This window comes from Trichomonas vaginalis, chromosome IV (assembly GCF_026262505.1).
Source record: "Trichomonas vaginalis G3 chromosome IV, whole genome shotgun sequence".
In the NCBI taxonomy this organism is placed as follows: Eukaryota; Parabasalia; order Trichomonadida; family Trichomonadidae; genus Trichomonas; species Trichomonas vaginalis.
In genome coordinates, this window is record NC_067206.1 from 6,270,115 (window position 1) to 6,294,771 (window position 24,657).

Consider the following 24,657-nt stretch of genomic DNA (forward strand, 5'->3'; position numbering starts at 1 on the left):
GTAATATTAAAATTTCAAATTTTGAATTAATTTGGTTATATTATGACCATTAAGCCAAGATCCCAACTTCTCTATGCTATCTATGAATTTCAACTCTATATGTAACTAACACGTTATAAGTTTTGTTTATAAATATAAGGTGCATTTCAGTAAATTACTCTTTTATAATAGTTCTTTTATTACAGCTATAAAATCTATACTAAATCTATATGTTTTTATACTAAATTTATTAATTGTAATACTAATTTTAATTGTTGCTGATCATATGCTAATTTTTATATGAAATCCTTAATTAGAAACTTGAGTTGAATATATATTATATGAAACAATCGGTGTTTAAAACAAAATACAGCTTGATTTATATAGTAATTTATGCTTTACATGTATTTTATATAAATTTTTATTGAATTCAAATATTCAATAGTTTTTTATGCTAGATTGTTGCATGCTAAGTTCGGTCAACGATAGAAATTGAGTGGAAATTAATCGTCGAGGAAGTACGATTATGTAAAGTAAAAAAATGTTGTGGGATTTTTAATATTATATATTATTTTATAATAAAATTTTTTTGAGTCATTTTAAGAAGCACATATAATTTTTTGAATTTAAAAATTAAAGTAGTGTCAAACGAATTTATCACTTAATTTAATACTCAGATTTCTTAAAATTAATGAAAAAAAGGTTTTCTGAGAACTTTTGAGAATGGTTTTCAAATTCCATTATTGAAAATATATAGGTATTGTATGAAATTCAAACTCTATATTTATTAAAATTCTAAATTTTTAATAAAATAACTTTTCAGAGGAATATGATTTTGAATGGTTGATTAATAAGTATAAAAATGTCTACGATTTTAAGGAGGGAATTGTTCCTTATGAGGTATACATCATAACTATATACCTCATAAGGAACAATTCCCTCTTGATAGCTGGGAAACTTTCTCTGAATAACTTATCATTTGGAGAAAGTTTCCCAGCTATCTATTAGAAACTAAAGGCTGTGAGGCACTAATATATAATCAGTGCCTCATAGCCTTTAGTTTCTTATTAAAAACGAGAAAACTTGTTCGAAATGATAAACAATTTCGAACAAGTTTTCTCGTTTTAAGGAGGGAATTGTTCCTTATGAGGTATACATCATAACTATATACCTCATAAGGAACAATTCCCTCTTGATATCCTGGATATTTTTGAATATATTTTTTTAATTAAAGTTCTCAAAAGTATTATCAAAAGTGATTTTTTTAAAATATCTCCAATTAATTAACTAATTAAAAGTATTATATTTTTCAAATTAAATAGTTTTTCAATTTTTTTGAAGGAATTGAGATACTTCCCACGACAATAAAATTGAGAGGTTTACATTATGACTGATCTTAGCATGCAACAAGATTAGTTGTATTTATTTAAATATATTATATTGGCAACCTTTCTTTACCCTGTCCTAATAAACGCATTTTGTAAAAAAATATAGTGCATCAGTTTCGAACTAGCGTCCACGGTACCCAATAGTAAGGGGTAATAACCATTCGACCATTTGCCACGTAAAGCATCGCCAGATTTTTTTGTATTTAATCACTCCCAAAACACTGTTTTGGCTTATTGGAAGCATATCAGACATAATCGCCATAATCAAAAAATCTATATACCCAATAAGTAATAAATTTGTCGATATAGATTTTCCATAAAATTAGTTTTTAGTCTGATCTTAAAATAAATTTAATTTTTTGTAAAAAAAAATCACATTTAAAAGTACCTTTTTAGTAGCTCGAAATCCTGTTGGTGGATTTCGGGCGTAATTCAAAATTAGCTTTTCTTCTACATATGCAAGCTATATTTTAAATATGGGGCAAATCGGATCGGCGAAAGGAGTTTAGTTACCTTTATAAAATATTAAATAATATATCATATATCAATCAAACACAGATTATTTAGTAGTGCTCTTACGTCTGTATGACATGACATTTAATTCTGTTATTTATGGTTAATTTTCAATATGAATCTTCATGCCGGTTGTCAGGATTTTGAATTAACCTTTATGCCAGATAGGCGTAAGTACATTCTTATATATATTTCTCCAAATTATTTGATCAAACTTGATGCTTATAAAATAATTCCTATCTATTTATTATCATATGAGGTGTAATTACATTTCTGCAGCAACATTGTAAGAGAAACAAGAAATATGATGATATGATGAAGTTTCATATAATATATTTAATCATTTAGGATTATTTATCCATTGAATTATTTCAATGTTATTCCTTTTCTTAGTCGAAGTTTTTATTTGATCAACGAATTGGATTCCATCATGTCATGACATAGATTATTCGATATTGACTTCAATTTATGATAGAAACACATTCATCGCACTCTTCAATATTCAAAAATAAATTAATATCAATGACTTTACTTATCAAACAATTCATTTTTGTTTTCTTGCTGTTTATCTTCATCAGTCAAGTGGTCAATCGAATGTTGACGAAGTGTTGTTTTTCTATACTCAATTTCATACACATTGCATGTGCTCATAATGATTTGATAGTTCTTAATGAACTCTCATTTACTTCATCTTCTGATATCATAGTATGTAAAAATAATTATTAAACAGTTTATAATTTATCGAATAAAAAGTTGTCAACTTTAAATGAAACATGAATTTATCGATTAAATTCATAAATTTTTATTATTTTTGAACCACAGCGAATAGCAATCAATTTTCCCCCTAGAAACACTGATTTTAGTGACCCTAAAATGGTTACCAAAAAAAAATCCAGGATTAATAAAAATCATTAGAAAGACAATGTGGATATGGTATGGATATTTAAAAAAGTTATTTTAGCAGAAATTCTCTAATTACAACATCTTTCAATGGAAACAATTCAATTTTTTTTGAAAAATTTTGACATTTTGTTTCAAAAATGTTTTTCAGACTTATCTCAACGATATATGCTTACATTCATGAACTATACATTTCACTCTTGTCAAGAATCTTCTGCTATTGGTTTAAGAAACGAGATGAATACTTCCGAATACATCCCAAATTTTGCAAAATAATTTATTTATATCAACATGGAAGTGTTCGTGGCCCTTTCTACAGGCTCAATTTATCAGAGAACGTCGTTGAATATTTAAAATCTATATATATTCCAGAAGGATTTAGATTCAATGGACTTTATGTTCATTCAATAGATAGCTTCCTATTATTCACTAAAGGGATTAATCTGTATGAAGAAGATTTCGACAATATTGCGAGACTGGCAGTTGGCGCATTTCTTAGAGAGCTTGAACAAAAGAGTCAAATTTATACCGTATACACTATTAGCGAGATTGGTTTTGTAGTTGAAGAGCTAGTATTAAAATTTCTTAAGAAACCAGAGATGAACACACCAGACGAAATAATTTCATACTTGTTAGAATTTTCCAAAGCAGCAGAACGAATTCCATGGATTATAGTCGAATTTGATTCAAAATTTAGTACAAAAAATTTCAAACAAACGAAATTTAGATACAACGAGATCAACTATTCAAATAATCCATTAAAAATATACTTTGAACTTTTGGACAAATACTCCATAGACAAGAATGATCCCTTATGGTACCTTTATTGCTTATTGCACAATGAAATTAAGGAGCGTTCTCCTCCAACAGAAGCATGTTGACAGTTGTCACTCAAAATCATGTGTACCATCACAGTTAAGTTTTGTTGCACCTTTCATCCTTTATTCTAAGTGAAATTAATTTTCTTCCAAAAAAATATTTCGAGAAATCAGTTCAAATAAAAGGCTAATTTAGTATGCATTGATTGCATATTCTGTTTATCCTATTATTTTTAAGCTAATGCTAAAAGATGGAATGATGTGCTAATTAAAAATTTACATGTCTGGAAAGAAGAATAAGCATACTTTCCATCAGCTAAATAGGGAAAAGAACGAGTGTCATGCAAGCAAGATCGACCAGAAGCATGACACTATGAAATCAGACACGTTTGAGTCTTTAATTGCAGAATTTTGGCAATAAAGAGGTTTTTTTATCAAAATCATGAATAAAATAGCTATAAATGAATATTTAACGAATTTTATATGTTTAAATAAATTACTTTTCACAATATCAGAATGAATTTATTTGATTCCAAAGTTAATATACAAACTATCAGAGCACGAACCTACAGTTGTATGCAAAGTTATCCGATACTATAAAACTAGACTTACTCTGCATTTATTCAACGACTTTTTATTTACCAATGAGAATTGATAAAATCCTATTTATATTGTCACTCATTTTCTAAATCATGACTTTTGTGTTCAAATAAATAGTGGCAGATTTGATCTGCTCGATATAAAAATTAATTCACAAAAATATCACTTTTATGTAAACTATTCAATTTAATTATTTCAATGAATAAATTTTTGAAAAAACTCACACAAAACCATTTCAATAATTTAATTGATAGGAACTTTTGAATAATTATAGAAAAATTGATGCATTTAATGCTACTTTCCGGACCAACAATCAAAATATTTCAATTGTGGTTCGACCGATTTATCTTTTGAAATGCTATGTGAAAATGTTCTCATTATGGCACACAACAGAAGAATTGCATTAATTTGCTAGTAAACGAAAACAGTTTTATTAAATAAACATTTAAATTCAAACAATATTAATTCAGAAAAAAATAATACAAATTAGCAGCAGCTTGAGTGTGAAATTGGCTCTTTCTTGACGATAATGTTAATTGGGCATTCATCCGAAGAAGAAAACTCCGGATTTATAAGAGATTTGATGAACAACTTTAAAGCACTGTCTACACCATCTCCGCTTTTGGCAGATACTTTAAAGTTATGTACTACATGATTTTTCTTCATCCATGAATTGATCATTTCGTCACTAATTTTTGGATCTAAATCTGATTTGTTGCCAAGGAGAAGAACAGGCATTTCATAATTTGTATCAACTTTGCATGTGTCAAGGAATAATTCCATGTATGCATCGATTGCCTCGAATGATTCAATTGAAGTTAGATCATAAACTAAAATCATACCATTTGCACCACGTAATAGGGATGGAGCAACCGATCTAAACCTTTCTTGACCAGATGTATCCCATAGCATTGTTGTTACTTCTGTATCATCAACCATCATGGTGTTTGTAAAGAATCCTGCTCCAATTGTAGACAAAGTTTTGTCCATGAAACTTCCATTGCAATATCTGTTAATAATTGAAGTCTTGCCAACATAAAGTGGACCAAGAACTACAATTTTGAGATCTAAGGACGATTCATGGAATGATGGTCCCATCGAAATGAATTGAATAGAATTTGAGATGCCTTCATTTTTTGAGAACAAAAGTTTCTATCATATTAATGATTCTACAATGCATTTTGTCATTAAAGTTTCGTATTTCAAATAAAACGATGGGGCCAAAATTATCACAATTTTTGAGAGACCATTAACTTTGTATAAGTAAATGACATTTTAGATAAATAGATTTGATGTTTAATAGGCATATTACAACGTTGGAATAAAAAAAATCTGGGCATTCAATTTGAAACACTATTCAATTTTTAAATTCCGATATTCGTACTTGCGTTTATTATTGGAATATAACTAACAATTTAGAAACCAAGATAAAATTTTATTTACAGACAATTTATCTTATCAACTTTAAATTCGGCATATATTTTTAGTATATATTAATATTTAAAAATAAAATTTCGTATAAAGTTTTTTTCATATTGTAAAGAATTTTTCCAAGCCATTGTTCAAAACTTAAGGGTATAGTCCACTAAAAATTTTTAAGTTTTGACAATGAAAATAAGCTCTGTGACCATGTAAATATATATCTATGCAAAACGAGAGGTTATGCCATAATTTTTTTTGGTTATCAAATTTTCCTTTTTTTGAGAGAAGTCTCTCAATAATTTGAGAAGAATCTTTGATATAAAGAGATACACATTTGTAGAACGAAGTAAGTGTTTTCCAAACATTTTATATGTTCATCCTGTATAACAATATAAAGCTGCATAGTGCCATCTTGTGCGTTTGCTATTTTATGCACTTTTCATTGAGATAATCCCTCTTCTCGGGTGATTTTAACAGTCAACTCAATTTTAAAATAAAGATTTCATCAAAATGATTTCGAAATTCGGATATTGATTATATAAATAGCACTGTTAACATATTTTGGATGAGTAAAAAATACCTTGTTTTGTATGCATTTAGTACACCTTTATTTTTGATTAAAACTATAAAATTTTTATTCCTTATATAATAAATAGTATATGTTACATAAACATGAAATTCAATAGCATTCAATTTTGGATTTTTTAGATTTGGTAAATTTTAGAAGAAATAAAATCAGCAATCAAAATAAAGAAACTTTTTTTGTATCTTCTATGATTACCTTTTGGTACTAAATTTTGCATTAATAAGTAAATTATCTGTATTATTCTGTGAGCACAAGCCCTCAGTTATGCTGGTAGTGAATGATGAATCGTCATTTTGCGAAGAGAACGCGATTATTAAGGTAATTTTGAGAATTGTCTTGAATTATTTAAAATTAAAGTTAATTGAATAGGTAGGATAACTAGCCTTTGCTAAATTTGTATAATTTGACCTTATTCTAGTTGGATCTGAGAATATTTTGCTGAAATAATAAATTATATCGCCGATTTATGAAAATTTCTCTGATGGGACCGACTCGCTGAAACGTATTAGTGTTAATGGTAACTTGTCTGAATTTTCAAATTTTTTTCGAAATCCAAAAAATCACAAACAAAAGCATCAAAATTAGATTTGCATTTAAGGTTTTCATTTTTTTTGGAAAATAAAAATATTTTTCCCCAATAAAGTTTATTTTTACTTTTGAGAGGAATAGAAACGTTATTTTGGAATTTTGAAACGACAGAAATGTTCCATTTTTAATGTAGATTCTAAAATGGGGTCAAATTTTTGATTGAACCGTTATCCATTGAAAAACCTCGATTTTAAAATGTTATTCCAAAATATTCATCTAATGATATAGTATATATTTATTAATTATTACTTTTTATTCAATTTTCACTTTTGGCGGGATTTCATTTTTTTGTTGTTGTATGGGCCATATTGTTCACCCAAAACGGAAAACAAAGGCAATGCATAACATTTTACTCCACGAACGTCGTCGACTCTCAGCGCGACAGATGCTTGGTGCTTGCATAATGACCGGAATGCCATATACAAAAGGTGCTCGCTTTCTTTCTCTTTGTGGAACTAAGCCCCCTGTGAAGAGTGGTGTCATGAGACAACAGAGATTTTGTGACGATAAGATTAGAAGACTTAAAAGTATTTCCCTAATGCTGTCGAGAAAGTCCTTCAGTGGTTACTTATCCATTGATGCAAGATGGACGCACAGGCGAAACTCGCCAAGTTGTACAGTAACTGCGCTCGATGCTGTCACAAAAAGAGTTCTTGCATGCGTGAACATCAACCATATTGGTGGAAACAGACAGCATGCTCAGTATTCCGGAGCTTCCAACAATATGGAAAGTGCTGGAACTCGAATCATCTTGAAGCAATTAAAGAAATACAATATCTTGAAAGATGTTAAAGAGATTATTAAAGACCGAGATAACAAAAGTGTCTCTGTCTTTAAAGAATTTGGCGTCTCTCATCTTGAAAGATTCGATCCAGGTCATGTATCAAAAAATATCTCAAAAGATTTTACAAAGTTCTCAGCTTCTCATAAGACAGTTGAAGTTTTCAACGACAAGACTCAGAAGATTGAAAAAATAGAGAGACCTTTCTGGGGTCTGAATGCAAGCCTAAGTATGTGGCTTTGGTCATGTTTTGCCGAAGAAAATATTGACAAACGTACGAAAATGTGGGAGAATTGTGTCTACCATTACGTAGGCAATCATTCTTTTTGCGAACCGCACAATTACAAATGCTTTGAATGGCAAAAAGGTGTCAATTCGATCCAACTTCAATTCATGCTCTATGACTGGGTTCACAAATGGACACCCATAGTTTCCAAAGTTTCTTCCATTGGATCTACCTGCATGAATGAAGCGTTTAACTCCAAAATTGCATGCTATTTGGACAAATCAAGAGCCTGGAAGAACATTAACATTAGAGTTAACGTTGCAATCTTAGAATGGAATGATCCAGAGCATTTTCTCGGAGATATACAAAAAGCATTACATCTTCCCCCACTTCCAGAAGATTGTGTCAAATCATTTGAAGAGAATTGTTACTCCAAAATGATATTGAAACAAAAAACTGTTACAAAAGGTTCTAAAAAACAGAACAAATACAAAAAATTCATTCAGAGTGTACCAGGAGGAGATTATCAAGTTTTCAAGTCCGAATGGGAATCAGAAGACGAAGACATTGATGACTTTGATTAACGAAAATTACATTTTATTTATTGTTTTTGTTTTTAATTAAATTATTATTATGCTCATTTTCTTATTTTGATTTTTTCTCATTATGATATAAATAATTTATTAATGCATTTATCCAATAATTATGCTATGATATTTTTATGCCTTATTTCATTTCTCTTATATTTGATAATCTGGTAAAATATAGTTCAGACTATAATCATTTTAGATTATTGATATATTTATATAGGTTAGAATAAAATTAGTTTCATTTTCTACTTTTATTTTGAATTAATAATTTATAATATCAAATATTATGGCGTAACCTCTCCTTTAAAATATAGATATATATAGGCCTATAGAGTTTATTGGCACTCTCAAAACTCTAGAATTTTGAGTTTACTATACCCTTAATAACAATATAAACTTAAAAATTCCATCTAAAAGAAATACATATTTGAAAATTCAAGCTGAAGTTACGTTATAACTACATACGCCCATAAATTAGAGAATTTTAATGCATCTCTATAATTTTAAACGAATTCTGTCAATTTCTTTAATACGAATGTTGCAAACAAACAAGTTTTGATGCTCTTTTTACAAGAATAAACCTAAAGGCGAGTCCAATATTTAATAAAATTTCAAACTTGATAAAATATGCAGTTAGAACTCATCAATTCAAATCAAACATGAGAATATGTCAAGTTAAACATAACAAAATACTTTTTATTTACTATATAAAAAAAAATATTATGTGAATTGTACAACATCATCAAAGTTAGCAGCATGATCTTGTTGTATATCAGCACCAAATGTTATAGCTGTTCTTATCTTTTTGGCCATCATTTCAACTGATGAATATCTTGGGATAATCATTGTTGAATTGCAAGTCATTGCAGTTGGTAAAGGTTTCTGGGCATCCTGGGCCTCAGACATCTTGAATTGTATCTGCAGAGGCGTCATCCACTTCGAGCCAGGCGGTGGCAATCCCATTCTTCCCGTTCCAAACTTGATAAACAACATTCTTTCTTCAGGAGTGAAACCTTCCAAAGCGTCCCAAAGCATTGTTGATGAAGGATCGTTTGCAGGGAAGCTGCAGTTCCTCTTCATGTCTTCTATTGGGCATTCGTTATCTCCGCAGATGATTAGTTCTAGTTCCCAAGGAGCTAAAATCGAAGCAGCAGGAGCGGGGAAGAAAAAGTTAAAACCACGTCTCAATTGTTCCAAACTTTCATTGAATTCTTTGACTCTGAATTTCTTTATTTTTGCAAGGAACTCCAATCTCCTGTCGAATGTTACAGGTACCAAAGATCCACCAGGAATGAGTTCAACAATCGATCCAAGAGAGTTCTCTGCAGTGAAATTCAGCATGTACGTGGAATGGAAGTCCTGAGGAGACATGGAAGAACTGTTTTCAATCGAAAGAATGAACTGTTTGAAGTTGGAATCGATCTCATAAATGTCATCCAATGTAACAGGTCTTTGCGTGAGGCTGTTCCACACGAATCTTGCGAATTTAAATGGTTCAGGTAATCTTGACGTGTAGCAAATTGTCATCAAAACACCAGCGTAAAAGAAGAAATCGCGAGATTGAGGAGTTAAAGGAGAAGGATTTGGAATCAAGTAATCCTGCGCTGTAGCGATTTTTCTTCTTTTGTTTGGTGTCTGGATGAACAACTGCATTGAAGGATCCATGATTTCCATGCATGCTTCCGTGAACAAATCTCTTCCTGGACCACCTAAATCCGTTGCTCCTTCTCCAACTAAATCGACTCTCCAAGGAACACTCGCTCTCTTCAATGCTGGGATTTTTTCGATCGTTGTTTGATGGATGAACTGTGAGAGAATCGATTCTCCATTCGGATTCGTTGGTCTCGCTCTGTGCAATGCAGCTTTGAACCTGTTGAATCTGTAGAAAGGAAGAGGCATGTCGTCGTTTCTTCCGTTCAAAACAACGTTCTCCAATGTCTTCATCTTGAACTGTGTTGCAACAGCTGCTCTGCAAGAGTTGAAGATGTTGTTTAGCAATGATCCTTCACTGCCGAACTCAACGACTTTGACGATGTCTCCGATGCATTGGTCCAAAGAATAGAACAAGAAAACTCTGCATCTTAAGAGTTGTTGAGAAATCGTTGCAATGCTTGGATTCGATGCTAAAACTAAGGCAGGAATCTTCAAAGGAACTTTTGTGAACAGACTTGGATCCGATTTCAAGATCTTCCTGAGTGTTTCGTCGTATCTTGAGTGCCAGTTCTTTGACATCATGTTTGCATCTCTCAAGAATTTTTGGTAATGGTCGACGAAAACTTTTCTTTTCGCTTCATGTGTCAAAGGTGTGCAAGTTATAGAAAGAATGAAATAAAATTCATCATGTCCATCGTATTCTTCGTGTCCTGACTTAGAAACAACACGGGTTGTGAATGAAGGAGTTGAAAGAATACTTTCTCCAGGAGAAACAAAAATTACATCTCCAACTGTTGGCTCAATTGCAATGACGCAATCAGGTGGCAAATGGCTTTCTTCCGCAAGTCTTATCTCTGCTTCTTTCATGGATTGGAACTCGCAATAATGAATTTTCTCGGAGATCTTCAAACTCGAGTTCAACTCAAATGATTCACTCCAACATTGTGCAATAATATACGCAGGGAATTTAATTGGAATTTGAAGACTAAATCCTAATGCGCATAAAATTGCAAATGCATGTGTCATTTGCTCGAAAACTGTTGCGTCTTTCGCAGGAGTTGCTGCTTGAATATACGCGTCATAAAGATTGGCAATCTTCTCTTTGTCATTGACATCTGTGATGTCGGCAGCCATTGTGTCTAAAACTAACAGTTTCGTGAAAACTCTCATGACTAATGACTGCTGGGCGTGATAACTCAAAGGAGCCCATTCTTTGATGGTGTATTCGTAGCGAGAACTGAAGCCGTCGAAAGCAGCTTTGATTTGTGGTGTTAAGTCTCTGATTTGCCAATCTAATGATGTCAAAATCGGAGCTAAAACAGCGCCACTGAATACATCAACGAAAAAGTTTCCGACACCAATTGCATTTGTTACTTGTGTGAAAACTTTTTGTTTGATGAACATCACGAATTTCTCTGGAATTGATGAATAAGAGAAAACATGACTTAAAACGTACATCAAGCAATGGATTGCTCCTAAAGGAGTTCCGTTGTATCTATCAGGAATTCTCCTTGGAACAACAAAGAAACCGATTTTCAGGCCGTATAAATCTTTGCTTTCTCTTCCGTCGTAGTTTATCTCTGTGTCATTTGTGAATAACTGTGTGTCTGAGTGGCAATCCAAATAAGAACAGTTTCCTATCTTTATGCTGTTCTCTCCAATGGATTGCAATGGATGTACGACAGGAATGAAACCAACGGAATTCTTTGGAACATGGATTTTCGTGTGAATCGATGTCAACGGCATTGGATGCCAACTTTCAATGATCTTACATGGTTTGATCACTTCGAATATGTCACTTGCAACACATAATGTTGAAGAATTCAAGTTAACCAAAAGAGATTGAATCAAAATCTCCAAAAATTGACTTTCTCTCACTTCTTTCGACATCAAGAAAGCTCTTATCAGTCTGTTGAACTTCTTTAAATCGCCAGGACATGTATAAACAGGGTCATCATGACTAACAACGCTTCTTACACTTTCTTCTTCGCAAATGTTCACGTTTGTTGTCTCCTTTGAATCCCATTCTTTGTGGACATTGATATTTGGAGTGAATTTGGCGATTTCAAGAACAAACAACTTGAAAATATTAATAACTAAATCGTTTTCAAGGGATTTAACGTTTCCTGAGATTCTCACGTGATTGAAGATGATCATTGCTGTGTATCTTGACATGTAAAGACTCAAGTTTCTCATCAATTTAAATTGCAATGACCTCATTTCTTTCAAAATGATAAATCTTTGTCTTGGATTTCCTTTTGGACTTAGGAGTCTTTGATGTGAATGTTGTTGAGAAATATAGAGTAGTTTGCAATTAATTGGATCAACAAACCTCGAATCAACAACAACAGAAGAAGATTCTCCTAATCCAGGATCCAAAATTTGGACAGTTAATTGGTCAATATCATTTTTATCGTGAACAATTTCAGTGATTGTTCCGAATTTGTTCATTCTCATGTCAACTTCAGGAGGAGTGAACTTAAATGACTTGGAAAGAGATTGCTGTTGATTCAATGATCTCCTTGCAATCATTACTGGCTGTCCAAGCATGAAATTGGCCGCATGTTGCTGTGGTTCTCTCAAAGTGAATTCTGTGTACAAATCACTTGATATTTCATGGTTATTCGTTGAAGTGTGGAAACTTCCTGGTTTGTCATTGGAATATTGGATAGGAACATCCCAAATGGCAGCACCATTTTCAACGAATTTATCGAAATCTTCTAAACTGTTTCCTTGTGGTAATTGGTAATTGATTTGCGTAGGAATTGGTACATCAATTCTCCTCAAACAATCACTTTTGATATCAAACAAAGGAGAGGAAATAACATCAGCAACAAATGGTTGTTCGCCGAAGTTATATGTCAGTGACATTGGACATTTGTTTGTTATCAAAACAGGAACGAAATCAGAAATAGAAGTGACAGGAATCGCTGATTTCATTGGCGATCCATTATGGAAGAACAAAACAGAATCTCTCGTGTATCCGCATCCAATAACATCTCCTGCCTTTATCTTTATTGATTCCGTTGGTGTGTGTTCGCCAAGGAATTTGGCTCTTGGCAGACAAGCTTTGAAATCAAATGTATAAAGAGAATGTTCTAAAATTGTTGATGAAGACTCCATTAAACCGAGTTGGAAATTCTGATTCGAAATAGTTTTAATTGTTATTTCGAAATAGAACAAAACAGTGTTCGGCATAGGAGTTTCACCAACAAATATACATTCATCTTTCAAAATTGATTTCAAAAGATTGTCATTAACTGATCCAAATCTCAAAGGAACAAAAGACAAACAACTTGGATGATCAAAAACTAAACTATAAGGTAATAAATTACTTGTAACTTCTTCAATGCCTGCCTTATTCAATGCATAACTTCTTGAACTCGCTCTACAGATTTTATGCATCAATCTTCCAATGGATTCTATCTTAGAAGCATTTGTTGACGTCGATGCCATTTTATAGAGAGAATCAACAGGAAACATGTTCATGAACAAAGTGAGATTACGAGGTGATTGTAATATAACAGGAAGGAAACAATAGAAGTTTGCAATGCAGAATTCTGTAACATAATTCTGTGTTTTGTTTTTCTTCAAGTATTCCTGTGCGTAATTGTGGAAATTCGATATAACTTTCATTTCATCATTTGTTAAATCGAAATCTAATGGATTAACAGGAATTCTCGCAGAAGGAATAACATAATCGGCATCAGTTTCATTCACTAATTCGTCTGTCTCGTTAACAGGAATAACTCTCATCTTACTCGTGATGGAATCATATGTATTTATCTTAACAATCTGTTGTTCTGCGCCTTTTCCACTTGTATAAACACCATATCCATGTGGAGAATACATTGTGACTTCAAAGCCAAGAATGGAGAAAAGTGAAGTCAAAATTTTAATGGAATATAAGTCTAAGTTCGAGAAATCAACGACATGTGAGAAACTTTCGAATTTAGAGTGAAGTTGTCTGATGATTTTCTCTCTTATCGTTGAATTCTTTCTAGAACAAAGTCTTATGAAAGCAATCATTTCTTGGACAACAACATGATGGCTCTGGAATGATGACGACTCTTTAATAACTTGGCAACTCATGCCACACATTGTTGAGCCAATGCATTCAAAAATAAATTCAATGAAACCGTCAAAATTCATCGTTTTTCCTTCAAAAGTTGCTGAGAAAGAATTTATTTCTTCTCCGAGGTTTACAACGATTTGTTCAAGCCAAACGAATGTCGCAACAATGACTCTCGGTGTTGCATCCTTCATGATCTTTATGACATTCGATGGATCGGCCAATGGAATGGCTTTCATTTGTGTCAAAAGTGACAAAATGTAAAGTGCTTTATGTTGGCAACTTTCACTTTTCGGATCTGTTGCGAATTGGAAGAGTGTTTTAACTATTTCTTCTGTTGGATTCTTTATTGACCATACGGCAATCAATCTCCAGGAGTTCCTGTACGCGATGATTCCTTCTATCTGCTTTTTTAGAACAGATCTAGTAAATTTTGCCAATTCTATCGTCATTTTTTCCAAATTTGCATGAGAAATCAAATTTTGAGTGGGAACAGCCAGAATTTGTAACAAAATTAACGAGAGATATGATCCAGATGTCTCTACAATCCTGTCTACTATCTTTTGGAACAATGTCGTGAAAGATTTTGACAAATCATTTATCTCATCTTCCGAAACTCCTTTGACATCACTGATATTCGCAACAATAGATAGTGCCTGATGCAAAGGAAGGATAACACTGATCTTGGATGTCCCAAATAACCCAGAATCACAGATAATATCCTTTAAAAAGTCAATTGTTTCTCTTCTTATCAATAATCTCTTCGATCTTCTGTCAATTATGTGGTTAATGCGCTCCATTTCGACGTCGCTCGTTATGAAGTTCCTCAAATCCTCTAAGATCTGGTTATTTTGGTCGTTTTTGTTGATGGATTGGGAATTTAATAAAATTTTACACTTCATAACTATTTGTTTGAGGAATTCTGGGTAGTTCTCGCGCATAGTTTTAGGTTCTCCTTCTAATTTGGCTGTTTTCTGGGCACTTTGGAACATATCTAATTTTATTTTGTTAAATATCCTCCAAACGTGCTTTAATTCATTGGAAATGTTGTCAACCTTCTCGTCTTTCTCGAGCTTGCTTTGTATTGCTGAGCATTCGCCTAATAAGTTCAATTGATACAATAAACTTGAAATTATGTATTTTTCAGCCAAAGAATTCTCAGGAGACTGTTTGGCTCTGTGCAGTGACTTGACAACACTGTTCATGTGATCTACGAACTTCAGATTGTTTTCTTCATTGATGATTTTATCCAATAAAATTTTTTCTTCTTCAGAAATTTTTGTCACTTTTGATTTTTGGATAAATCTTGATTCTATCACGTTTCTGTACTCCGTTTCCTGGCTTTCGAGTTCTAATGATTGCAACTTGATCAGGAGCAGTCTTCCTGTAGTATAGAATATGAAATTAAGGAAGAAAAGTGAAGCATCAAATTGAGGAGGGTGTTCTAGCTTCGGAATCAACGCAGAAGCTTCGCATTTGACTCCCCAGAAATTCACTGATTGGTCGGATTGAAATGTGACTCTTACTTGAGAGAATGGAACGTCTAATGACTGTGGCCATTGACTAGAGCTTCCGCTCAAGGTATGGAGTACATTGCCGTCCTTCAGTGAGTCGTAAATTTTCAAAACATCGTTGCCTGCCTCAGTGTGGCACTTAGAATCGAATCTAAAGTTGATACTTGAAGCTCCTTTGAAATCGAGGAGCCATTCCCTGAAGTCCTCGTCTGGGTAATTGTGGGGAGTTTCGATAATCTGGCTTATCTTCTTTACAGAAAACTCTTGAGGTACAATTCTCTGGAAATCGCAATCAGCTTTTACAGAATTAGGGTTCATCTTGCATCTCTGTACTAGTATATCAACGACATCATGTACATGCGATAAGAATCCCGCTGCAATTAAAGGAAATGTATCGATTGTTACAATTCTAAATATAATATGCTTTAAAAGGTAAATACCATCTTCAAGATTATTTTCTTTGATTAAATTGGCCGCTAATTCCATCGATGCTGATACTAATGGAGCAATTAACTCTCCGTTCTGTTTTGCGTTGCCATTTTCGATGTACTGGAGCTCGCTCGTGAGTAGATTAAGAGCGGATATGTATGTGTTCAAAATGGCAACTTTTGTAGCGTATTTTGGAAGAAATTCTATAAATTTAGGGCAAAACATGTAAACTAAAGGAGATCTATCTAAGAAAACGAATACATTCTTCATAAACTGTTCGCATAGTACTTCATCAGCTAAAATTTTCTGAATATAATTTGTAAATCTGTTGAAATTCGGGAAATACAAAAATCTGAAAGAAAACGCAATGATGCTTATCGATGCCTCGATTATTCCACTCGATTCGTGAGCAAACTCTGAAAAAGTGCATTTTTCAATAATTTCAATAATTTTGTTAAATAAAGAGATATCGCTTTCCTCGACCATCCGTTCTGGTCTTGAGAAGTTGAGGCAGTATTTGAAGATGTTCAATGAAATTATTTTAAGTCCTAAAGTAATTAATTCGTTTCTTAAATTTTTTGTGTAGTTTTCAGTGGAATAAGCGCGTTCTACGAGACTCAATGACAATGAGATGACTTCGTCGTTCGAATCAGCGACGAAAGAGAAGAATTCGCCTGAATGAGTGATTGATCCATTTAATAACCCTTCAATATGGGTATTTAAGTCGCGCATTAGGTTGTATGATAAATTTTCGATGATGCATTTGAAAGTTTTTTGAGTAAATTTCCTTTCTTCGATAGGTTGAAAATGGAATCCTTCTCCTGATGAAAATTCTTCGTTTTTGGAGATTCCGAAGAGTTCTATTCGGACATCTGGTATATCTATAGCGAATTCTCCACTTGGAGGAAGCGTTAATAAGTAAGTTAATGCTGATATGCAGCCACTGATGTTTGACTGCGCAAATCCGAGTTTAAATAAAAATGTGACAATTCTACATTGAATTTCTATTGTTTGAAAGCACGGATATGTTCCTATTTTAAGCGCAAAACGTAATAAAGATTGAATAACGGGAGAAGAGATTCCATTGAGACTTTTTTCGCTATCGACTTTAAGCATTCCTAATGCTTGATCTAAAAAGTTGATAATATCTTGCGGAGTTAAAATATCAAGATTATCAAAAATTACTTCGAAGCTTGTAGATAAAATTGACTCGAGGATTCGCGTTGACGTTGATCTTGTTTTATTAAGAGATATGAAATTTTTGGCTAGTTCTGTAAGTCGAGTATTTAATTGAGTTTCTTCTTCATCTATAGCTTTCGAGATTAAATTTGTCATATGATCGAAGTATTTATTATATGTCTTTGCTCTTTCTATATGAGAATCTGAATCTGCAATTAAAGGTTCGAAAAATAATTTTTCGACATTTTTTTGCGAGAGATCTTCGATGTTGCTGCGTTGTCCAGCCAGTATTTTTTCAATAACTGTTGATAGGAGAACTGGATCTGGAAGAGTCTGTCCTAATTTAGCGAGTTGAACGACTTTTTTGAAGTCATTGCGTATATTCTCGATATTATGCACGGAAAAGAAGTATTCTGGTCTCATATAGTCTACTTCTTGCGTATTATCTGGAGTAGATTCTGAGATACCCATTAAAAGATAAAAATCAAAGATAAATTAATTGATGACTCTCAAAAGATGATCGTCAATCAATTATCTAAAAAGTGCCTTTCATTTTTGACATCTCTGAAAAATGTTGTGCTACATTGATTAATATCAATTTTATGATTAGAAACTACTAAATGGGGAGTTTTTATTTGACTGAAGGAGATGTGGAGCTCCAGAAGTATTATCAGCAGAAGTGATAAACAAATCTGAGGTTGAGGTATCAAAAGTACCGTGTCATCCTCAGATCAACAGAGATACAAATGGAAAAAAAAACACTTCTGCTGATAATGCTTCTGGAGCTCCGCATCTCGCTCTCGTTAGATTGGCAGAAGTACAAATGACAAAGGGCTTCTGCCAATAGGGATTCATGATCTCTCAGGATAGATATTGTAATAACATGAATTTGAAAGTCTCAACAACATTTTAATGAATGTAATGTGACAACTTAAGCAATAATTTTCTAAAAAATATTATAATGTGATGTGTGTTAGTGGAAAATATTAATCTGACACAATTTAATAATATAATAAGAAACAAAAATATTTATTCATATAAACAACAAAAATTATAATTCTTCTACTGTAGAGATAGGTGTCTGGCTTGCATCAGTCCATTTAGATGTAATAGAGTCGCCATTTGTTATCTTTTCAATAGATAATCCCAATCTCTTGTCAAAAACAATTTCCTGAGCAGGAGCTTCTCCACTCTGCTCGATGGGAATGTAAAATAACGATTGGTCTATGTCATCATAGTGAAATTCTTCTTCTACGTACTGATTAACAGGCACCTCTTGTTTTTGATCGACAACTTCGATTGATAACGGTGGGGTAAGCTTTGGATGTTCAGCTGCTGATTGCCTGATCTTTTCAAATGATTTCAAAAATTCAATTAATTTATCTTCTGGTTTTAGAGTGAATCCGTACAAAAACCTGGCTCCATTCGAATACAATTTGAGGTAGAAGCATTTTCCGAATCTTCTAGAATCAGAAAGTTTAAGCGGACCAAGTAAAATCAGAGGAATCGAAACGTTGAAGTTACTTACAATTTCTGAGTGCCAAACAAATCGCATTGTCGTGACAATTGCTGTTCCTATCTTTGCCATCTCTCCTGAAAAGTTTGAGACACCATCCATTTGTACAACGACTTGTTCATCTTGAATGAGGTTTAATGATCCATTATTGATGATTGCGGATCTAAGTCTTTGCTCACGATATAATGTAGATGTTTGGTAGTTCTTTAAAGCTTTTTCGAAAAATTTAAAGACAGAACTTGAAATTCTTGAAACACTGAATATAAATTCATATGTTTTGGTTCCTTCTTTTGCTCTAATGAATAAATTCTCTGTATTTCCGTTTGATTGATTAAAGGTATTTGATATTTTGTAACTAACAATCGTATTATATCCAATTGATGCGTTTATTGTTGGTGTATTTTGTATATACCAAATGAATCTGATATTTGTAACATGTCCTTGGCCAAATTGACCTGGATGTGCTTTCATATCTTCAACTCTCGATAAAACAGCAACATTGGATTCTCCTGGAATGGCTTTCAATTTACTCTGATCTTGGAATAGTCTAACAACCTGATCTGTTGTTAAATGGCTCTCCAATTCATCTTCGTTACTCATTTTTTATATCTACCATAAATAAAAATCTGCCCCCTAAAATTATAAATGATGTTCGTTGGACATTACAGCATATATAGCTTAAGAAATAAACTAATTTTGGCCAAGAGTTTTTTCCAAAAAGGCAGTCCAAAAAAAAGATATTGTATGGAGATTCCTCGTACATCAGTTTCATCATAGAGGGTAAAGATAAATCAATTAGTATAATTGAGTATTGAGCAAGAAATTATGCTGTACCTCCTTATTAAAAAAATACTTGGAGATATTGTCAAAAATATTGGTAAAATAATTTAAAATATAATAGTATATATATCTTTATAAGGTTTGTAATACATAGACAACACAAGAAAACTGTATTTACATATTCCAGATATTTAGAGTGTAATCGAGTTGGAAATCGATCGATAGAGCGAATTCCCAAGGATAGAAGAATGTGAAGAATACTAATGCAACGACACAGAAAGTAATGAGCATCATTTTCTGCATAATTTCATTAATTTTTTCGAAAACTGCTGTTAAAGCAATAACTCCGAACATCAATGCTACATGATAGTTCATTACATTCCTTTCTTTGAATATCCATGTGATAACAATAGTCATCCAGAAAAATACCGATTCTTTCTTCAAAATTCCAAATAAGCATGCTAAAGAAACACCAATAACCACAGGAACGTTATGAACTGCTACATGTCTCTGTGCCATGTTTGGAAGGTCGTTAACCCATAAAGTGGTCGGACGAAGTTTTACAAGGTTCCAATAGAATGCTTCAGCGAAATCAGTGACAGGATTGTACTGGAGCCTGATAAGTTGAATTGTAAGAGCGATCTGCTCTTTAAATGTTGCGTCATCTGGTAATTTAATTTTGATATCGTCAGAAAACTGGGATTTCAAGATTAATTCTATTGTAAAGAAGATCAAAAACATTGAAACAGCAGATTGAAGTGACTTAAAGTATCTATTGTTAACAAAAATGAAATAAAAGAAGGCAACAAGGCCTAATGTATCAGTTACGCACGCCAAAACTGTAAAAATTCCTTGTATTTCTCTTAAAAAGTTTATATTAGTCCTTTCAGCTAAAATTCCTAAGAAAATTGTTAATGAAATAAAAAGCAATAAAAGAGAATCGGTAGTATAAAGCTTAGTTGCAACTAAGCTGCTTCCATCTAATGAAAGAAGAATGCCAGCAACGCATGAAGTAAATGGTGAAAACTTGAATAAAATGAGAGAAGCAGTAATTAGTGGAGCGTAAAAAGATCCTATAATTGCATTAATTAACCTGAGGTATTGCCAGTTTTTAGGGAATTCGGATTCTGTGTCTTTAATTAAAAATGAATACGGAATGTAAAGTAAAAATCTTCCTGAAAGTGGTTTGTTATCAAGAAGAACTTTTCCTTTTACAAAGTTTTGGAAGCATTCATAAATTTCTTTCTCTTGTTTAATCAAAATCGGAGGATATTTGTGGCCAATTACATGAAAGACTAGAGCTAAGCTGAAAACGAAGTATATGATCCAGAAATGAGAAGATTGAAAAATAGGTTCCTTTTGATGCAATGTTTTCCCGTTTTTCCTAATCATCAACTTTTGTCACTTTTTATTTTATATTTTGGAAGACAAACCTAAGTCAAGGCAAAAGCAAATCATTGAGCCAATATTGCAATTTTATAACGAATCCGGTACTGGACTTACATCTATATCAAGAAGCTCTTTCGTCAAATTAAATGTAAATCCGCCAAAAAAAGAAGTAATTGTTCTTTTAATGGGACTCCATTCAACAGGTAAGTCATCATTGATCAATTATTTCTTTGGAACCCCTATCCAAAAGGTTGCATTATCGCGTGCAACTGATAAAATCACAATTATCAAGAGTGGTAAAGAAACAGATACGTTCACTTTGTCTACATTCAAGCAGAAATTGCCTTTTATTGAGCAATGCCCTCTTTTAAATCATCATAAATACGATGTCGAAATTAAAACTGTCAATTGCACATTACCAAGAACAGACTCTGTTATTTTTATAGATACGCCTGGATACTCACCAGAAACGCCAATACAAACGGATTATATTGTTGAATTGGCAAGAATATCTGATTTGATTTACGTGATGATCGATCCTATCCAAACATTCGAGCTTAAAAAGTTTAGTAGCGCTATACAACAATTATACAAGCAAAACCACTACAAGATGAAATTTTTCATAAATAAGGCAGATACAACTCACGACATTTCAGATTTGAACCTTATAGCATCAGATAAGACTAACGAACTTATTAAGATCATACCGAAGAGCAGCGAGATCGCAGATCCTGTCCTTCATCCAATTCAAGCAAATTCGCCAAATATCGAAAATCCAGGCGATTACCAGAAACCATTTATCGACCCTGTCAGAGAGAAAGTGGACATTATGGTCCAGAACTGCATAGATAAACTTGAAGAAGATAATTCTAATATTTCATACAAAGTTGAGACATTTTTAGCTTCTGCAAAGAGGAGAAGACAATTACCTTTATATACTTTTAGTATTCTACTCGGTCTCTCTGTTTATGTTTATCTGGCGTTGACTTCTGATAAAGTTTACTACCAATTCTGGCTGAACTATGCATTTATCGCATCATTTGTCCTGTTTATCATATCATTACTACAAATGCCAAAGAGAAAGAACATTTCCCTCGCAACTGACTATCATCGAACAATTTACGGGGAAATCAAAGATTACATCCATGCAGTTAGAAACGATCTTATCCAAAATGATAGTAATGAATAAATTTTTTTGTATTTTGAATAAAATTTAACGAAAACTTATTATCAATTTTAGGATATTAGGATCGTAAAAGTCCGAAATTCCATTAAACGATTTTTGGGAAAATTTGGAATAGTCTACGATATATACAAAAGATGTTTAAAACGTGATTTTTAGAGTGGCAATAATATTTAGTGCTATTCCAGTATTCAAATAATATATATTATTGTTTTCAGAAGTTTTTACAAACAAACAAAAGTATTTCGGAACTCTTTTATTCAATTTTTTAGTATAAATAGTTGTAAACTAAATTTTTCAAGAAACAACTCAAGCTTTGAAGAAAAGAGATTCATCTTATGTCGGGAATATCTAGAATAACATATGGTTTAGTATCATTTTTAATTGAATGAAACCTGGCGATCATTCAATTTATTGTATTGAACATCTAAACATTTGAGACTCGGTTTCTGAATTCAAAACTTTGTGACATATGTTTCTAAATAATTACAAGTACAGTTCGGAAATAAGAGTCTTTATTATTAATCTTTTTAAGGTGAACCACTTGAACTTTTGCAAATTATGTTTAATGAACTTTAACTTCAATAATATCAGAGAAAAAAAAAGATTATATTGTGGAACCATGAGAAATAAGAGATTCGGTAGTTTCTTTACTATTATTCAATTCTGCATAATGAAGAGCTGTTTTGCCATCCTTATCTTTTTCATTGATATTTGCACCATATGAAAGAAGAAGATTGACAATTTCTTTATTATTATTATATGCTGCATAATGAAGAGCTGTTCTACTATTTTTATCTTTTTCATTGATATTTGCACTATGTGAAAGAAGAAGTTCGGTTGTTTCTTTACTATTATGAAATATTGTTTCATGAAGAGCGGCTAGTCCATCCTTATCTTTTTCATTGATATTTGCACCATATGAAAGAAGAAGATTGACAATTTCTTTACTATTATTATATGCTGCATTATGAAGAGCTGTTTTACCATCCTTATCTTTTTCATTGATATTTGCACTATGTGAAAGAAGAAGTTCGGTTGTTTCTTTACTATTATTATATGCTGCATAATGAAGAGCTGTTTCACCATCCTTATCTTTTTCATTGATATTTGCACCATATGAAAGAAGAAGTCCGGTTGTTTCTTTACAATTATTCAATGCTGCATAATGAAGAGCTGTTCTACTATTTTTATCTTTTTCACTGATATTTGCACTATGTGAAAGAAGAAGCTCCGTTGTTTCTTTACTATTATTATATGCCGCACTATGAAGAGCAGTTAGCCCATATTCATCTTTTTCATTTATATTTGCACCATGTGAAAGAAGAAGTTCAACGATTTCTTTACTATTATGAGCTGCTGCATAACGAAGAGCTGTTTTTCCATTTTAACTTTTTCATTGATATTTGCACCATATGAAAGGAAATATTCGCAAAGAGATAGAATATTAAATGATGCTGAATAAACAAAGCATCTGTTAACATCATTAGATTGATCGTAATAAACTAAAAACGTTTCAAGATTATTATAATTGCCACAATAATATAGATTGATTTCAATATCGAATTCATTCACTAAGAATGAAACAAAATCAATGTTGTGTGAAATAATGGCATAATTCATGCAATCTTTATTTGGTTTTTGATATTTCAAACATTTATTCATGATCTCTTGATTTCCGCCTAAAAATGATAATTCTAAACATTTTTCAGTTATTTCTGGGTCAAATTTCGTTATTAATAACTTGAAGCAATCAACAGCTCCATGGTAACAACATAATTCAAGTAATGAATACCCTTCTTTAGAATTTGGATATAAACTGCATTCAAATTTTTGATCTTGATCAAATCCATCGCTTTCAATGAAAAAGATGAATCTTTCTATGTCATTATACATAATTGCTTTGTAAATTGTATTTTCTGTATGAATATTGAGATTTATCAGTTTATTTTTTTCGAAATCAGCAGATTTGTCTAATTTAATTCCATATTCTTTATAAAATATGAAGTTAGAAACAACTGAAACTTTAGTGACCTCTGTTACTTGATAATCATCAGTTATGAATTTGGCAAGAGTCAGATATGACTTTGTATAGCGGTTATTAAACGGAATGATGCTTAAAATATCTTTGATAATATTTTGAGGAGAATAATTCTTTGAATCAATTAACTCGGTTTTAATCATTTTGTAAATCGAGTTTAATTCTCCTTCATTTTCAGTTTTAAGCTGATACAACGCATTATATGAATCGATGTAGTATTTATACATACTTCGCAGTATATTGAATTTGTTTGGATGAGTGTCTTGTTCAGACATTGGAAAATTTTAAAAATTTGAATTAGGAGGGAAAAAAATATCTTCTTAATTCATTAGGAGAAAAAAACTATATTATACATGTGGATTACAAGGATCACAAAGATTTCGGATTAAAATTTATGAATTTTGATAAAGCTTATAGATATGAAATGTTACAATAGTAAAGCCAAAGTTAATAAAAAATGCTCATATGATAATAAAAATAGATTTTTACTAGTAAGTAGGTGAGATAACT

General features: G+C 32.1%; 7 protein-coding genes across 7 annotated transcripts, besides 3 other annotated features; 2 read left to right on the forward strand and 5 right to left on the reverse strand.

Moving 5' to 3' along the window:
• Nucleotides 1-4,608: 4,608 nt before the first annotated feature.
• TVAGG3_0040560 (GTPase protein) lies at nt 4,609-5,364 on the reverse strand (the record flags this gene model as incomplete). The annotated part of the gene is made up of 1 exon (XM_001307098.1): nt 4,685-5,296. One exon carries the CDS (start codon nt 5,294-5,296, stop codon nt 4,685-4,687), a length of 612 nt encoding a protein of 203 aa, XP_001307099.1.
• A 407-nt stretch (nt 5,365-5,771) lies between these two features.
• Nucleotides 5,772-5,793: a terminal%2Cinverted (terminal inverted repeat of Kolobok-1_TV transposon ID:TVAGG3_0040570).
• Nucleotides 5,772-8,771: a mobile genetic element.
• TVAGG3_0040580 (uncharacterized protein) lies at nt 7,333-8,385 on the forward strand (the record flags this gene model as incomplete). Its single annotated transcript, XM_001307099.1, has 1 exon — nt 7,333-8,385. The coding sequence occupies one exon, from the start codon at nt 7,333-7,335 to the stop codon at nt 8,383-8,385; it is 1,053 nt and encodes a 350-aa protein (XP_001307100.1).
• Nucleotides 8,750-8,771: a terminal%2Cinverted (terminal inverted repeat of Kolobok-1_TV transposon ID:TVAGG3_0040570).
• A 295-nt stretch (nt 8,772-9,066) lies between these two features.
• Nucleotides 9,067-17,840, reverse strand: TVAGG3_0040590 (guanyl-nucleotide exchange factor protein; the record flags this gene model as incomplete). Its single annotated transcript, XM_001307100.1, has 1 exon — nt 9,112-17,709. One exon carries the CDS (start codon nt 17,707-17,709, stop codon nt 9,112-9,114), a length of 8,598 nt encoding a protein of 2,865 aa, XP_001307101.1.
• A 449-nt stretch (nt 17,841-18,289) lies between these two features.
• On the reverse strand, nt 18,290-19,354 carry TVAGG3_0040600 (phosphatidylinositol-3-phosphate binding; the record flags this gene model as incomplete). Its single annotated transcript, XM_001307101.1, has 1 exon — nt 18,290-19,354. The coding sequence occupies one exon, from the start codon at nt 19,352-19,354 to the stop codon at nt 18,290-18,292; it is 1,065 nt and encodes a 354-aa protein (XP_001307102.1).
• Nucleotides 19,355-19,660: 306 nt separating this feature from the next.
• Nucleotides 19,661-20,935, reverse strand: TVAGG3_0040610 (dolichyl-phosphate-mannose--protein mannosyltransferase family; the record flags this gene model as incomplete). The annotated part of the gene is made up of 1 exon (XM_001307102.1): nt 19,709-20,926. The coding sequence occupies one exon, from the start codon at nt 20,924-20,926 to the stop codon at nt 19,709-19,711; it is 1,218 nt and encodes a 405-aa protein (XP_001307103.1).
• Nucleotides 20,936-20,960: 25 nt separating this feature from the next.
• TVAGG3_0040620 (GTPase, Dynamin_N and MMR_HSR1 domain-containing protein) lies at nt 20,961-22,112 on the forward strand (the record flags this gene model as incomplete). The annotated part of the gene is made up of 1 exon (XM_001307103.1): nt 21,108-22,112. One exon carries the CDS (start codon nt 21,108-21,110, stop codon nt 22,110-22,112), a length of 1,005 nt encoding a protein of 334 aa, XP_001307104.1.
• A 1,296-nt stretch (nt 22,113-23,408) lies between these two features.
• Nucleotides 23,409-24,422, reverse strand: TVAGG3_0040630 (protein of unknown function (DUF3447); the record flags this gene model as incomplete). The annotated part of the gene is made up of 1 exon (XM_001307104.1): nt 23,409-24,422. One exon carries the CDS (start codon nt 24,420-24,422, stop codon nt 23,409-23,411), a length of 1,014 nt encoding a protein of 337 aa, XP_001307105.1.
• Nucleotides 24,423-24,657: the final 235 nt, after the last annotated feature.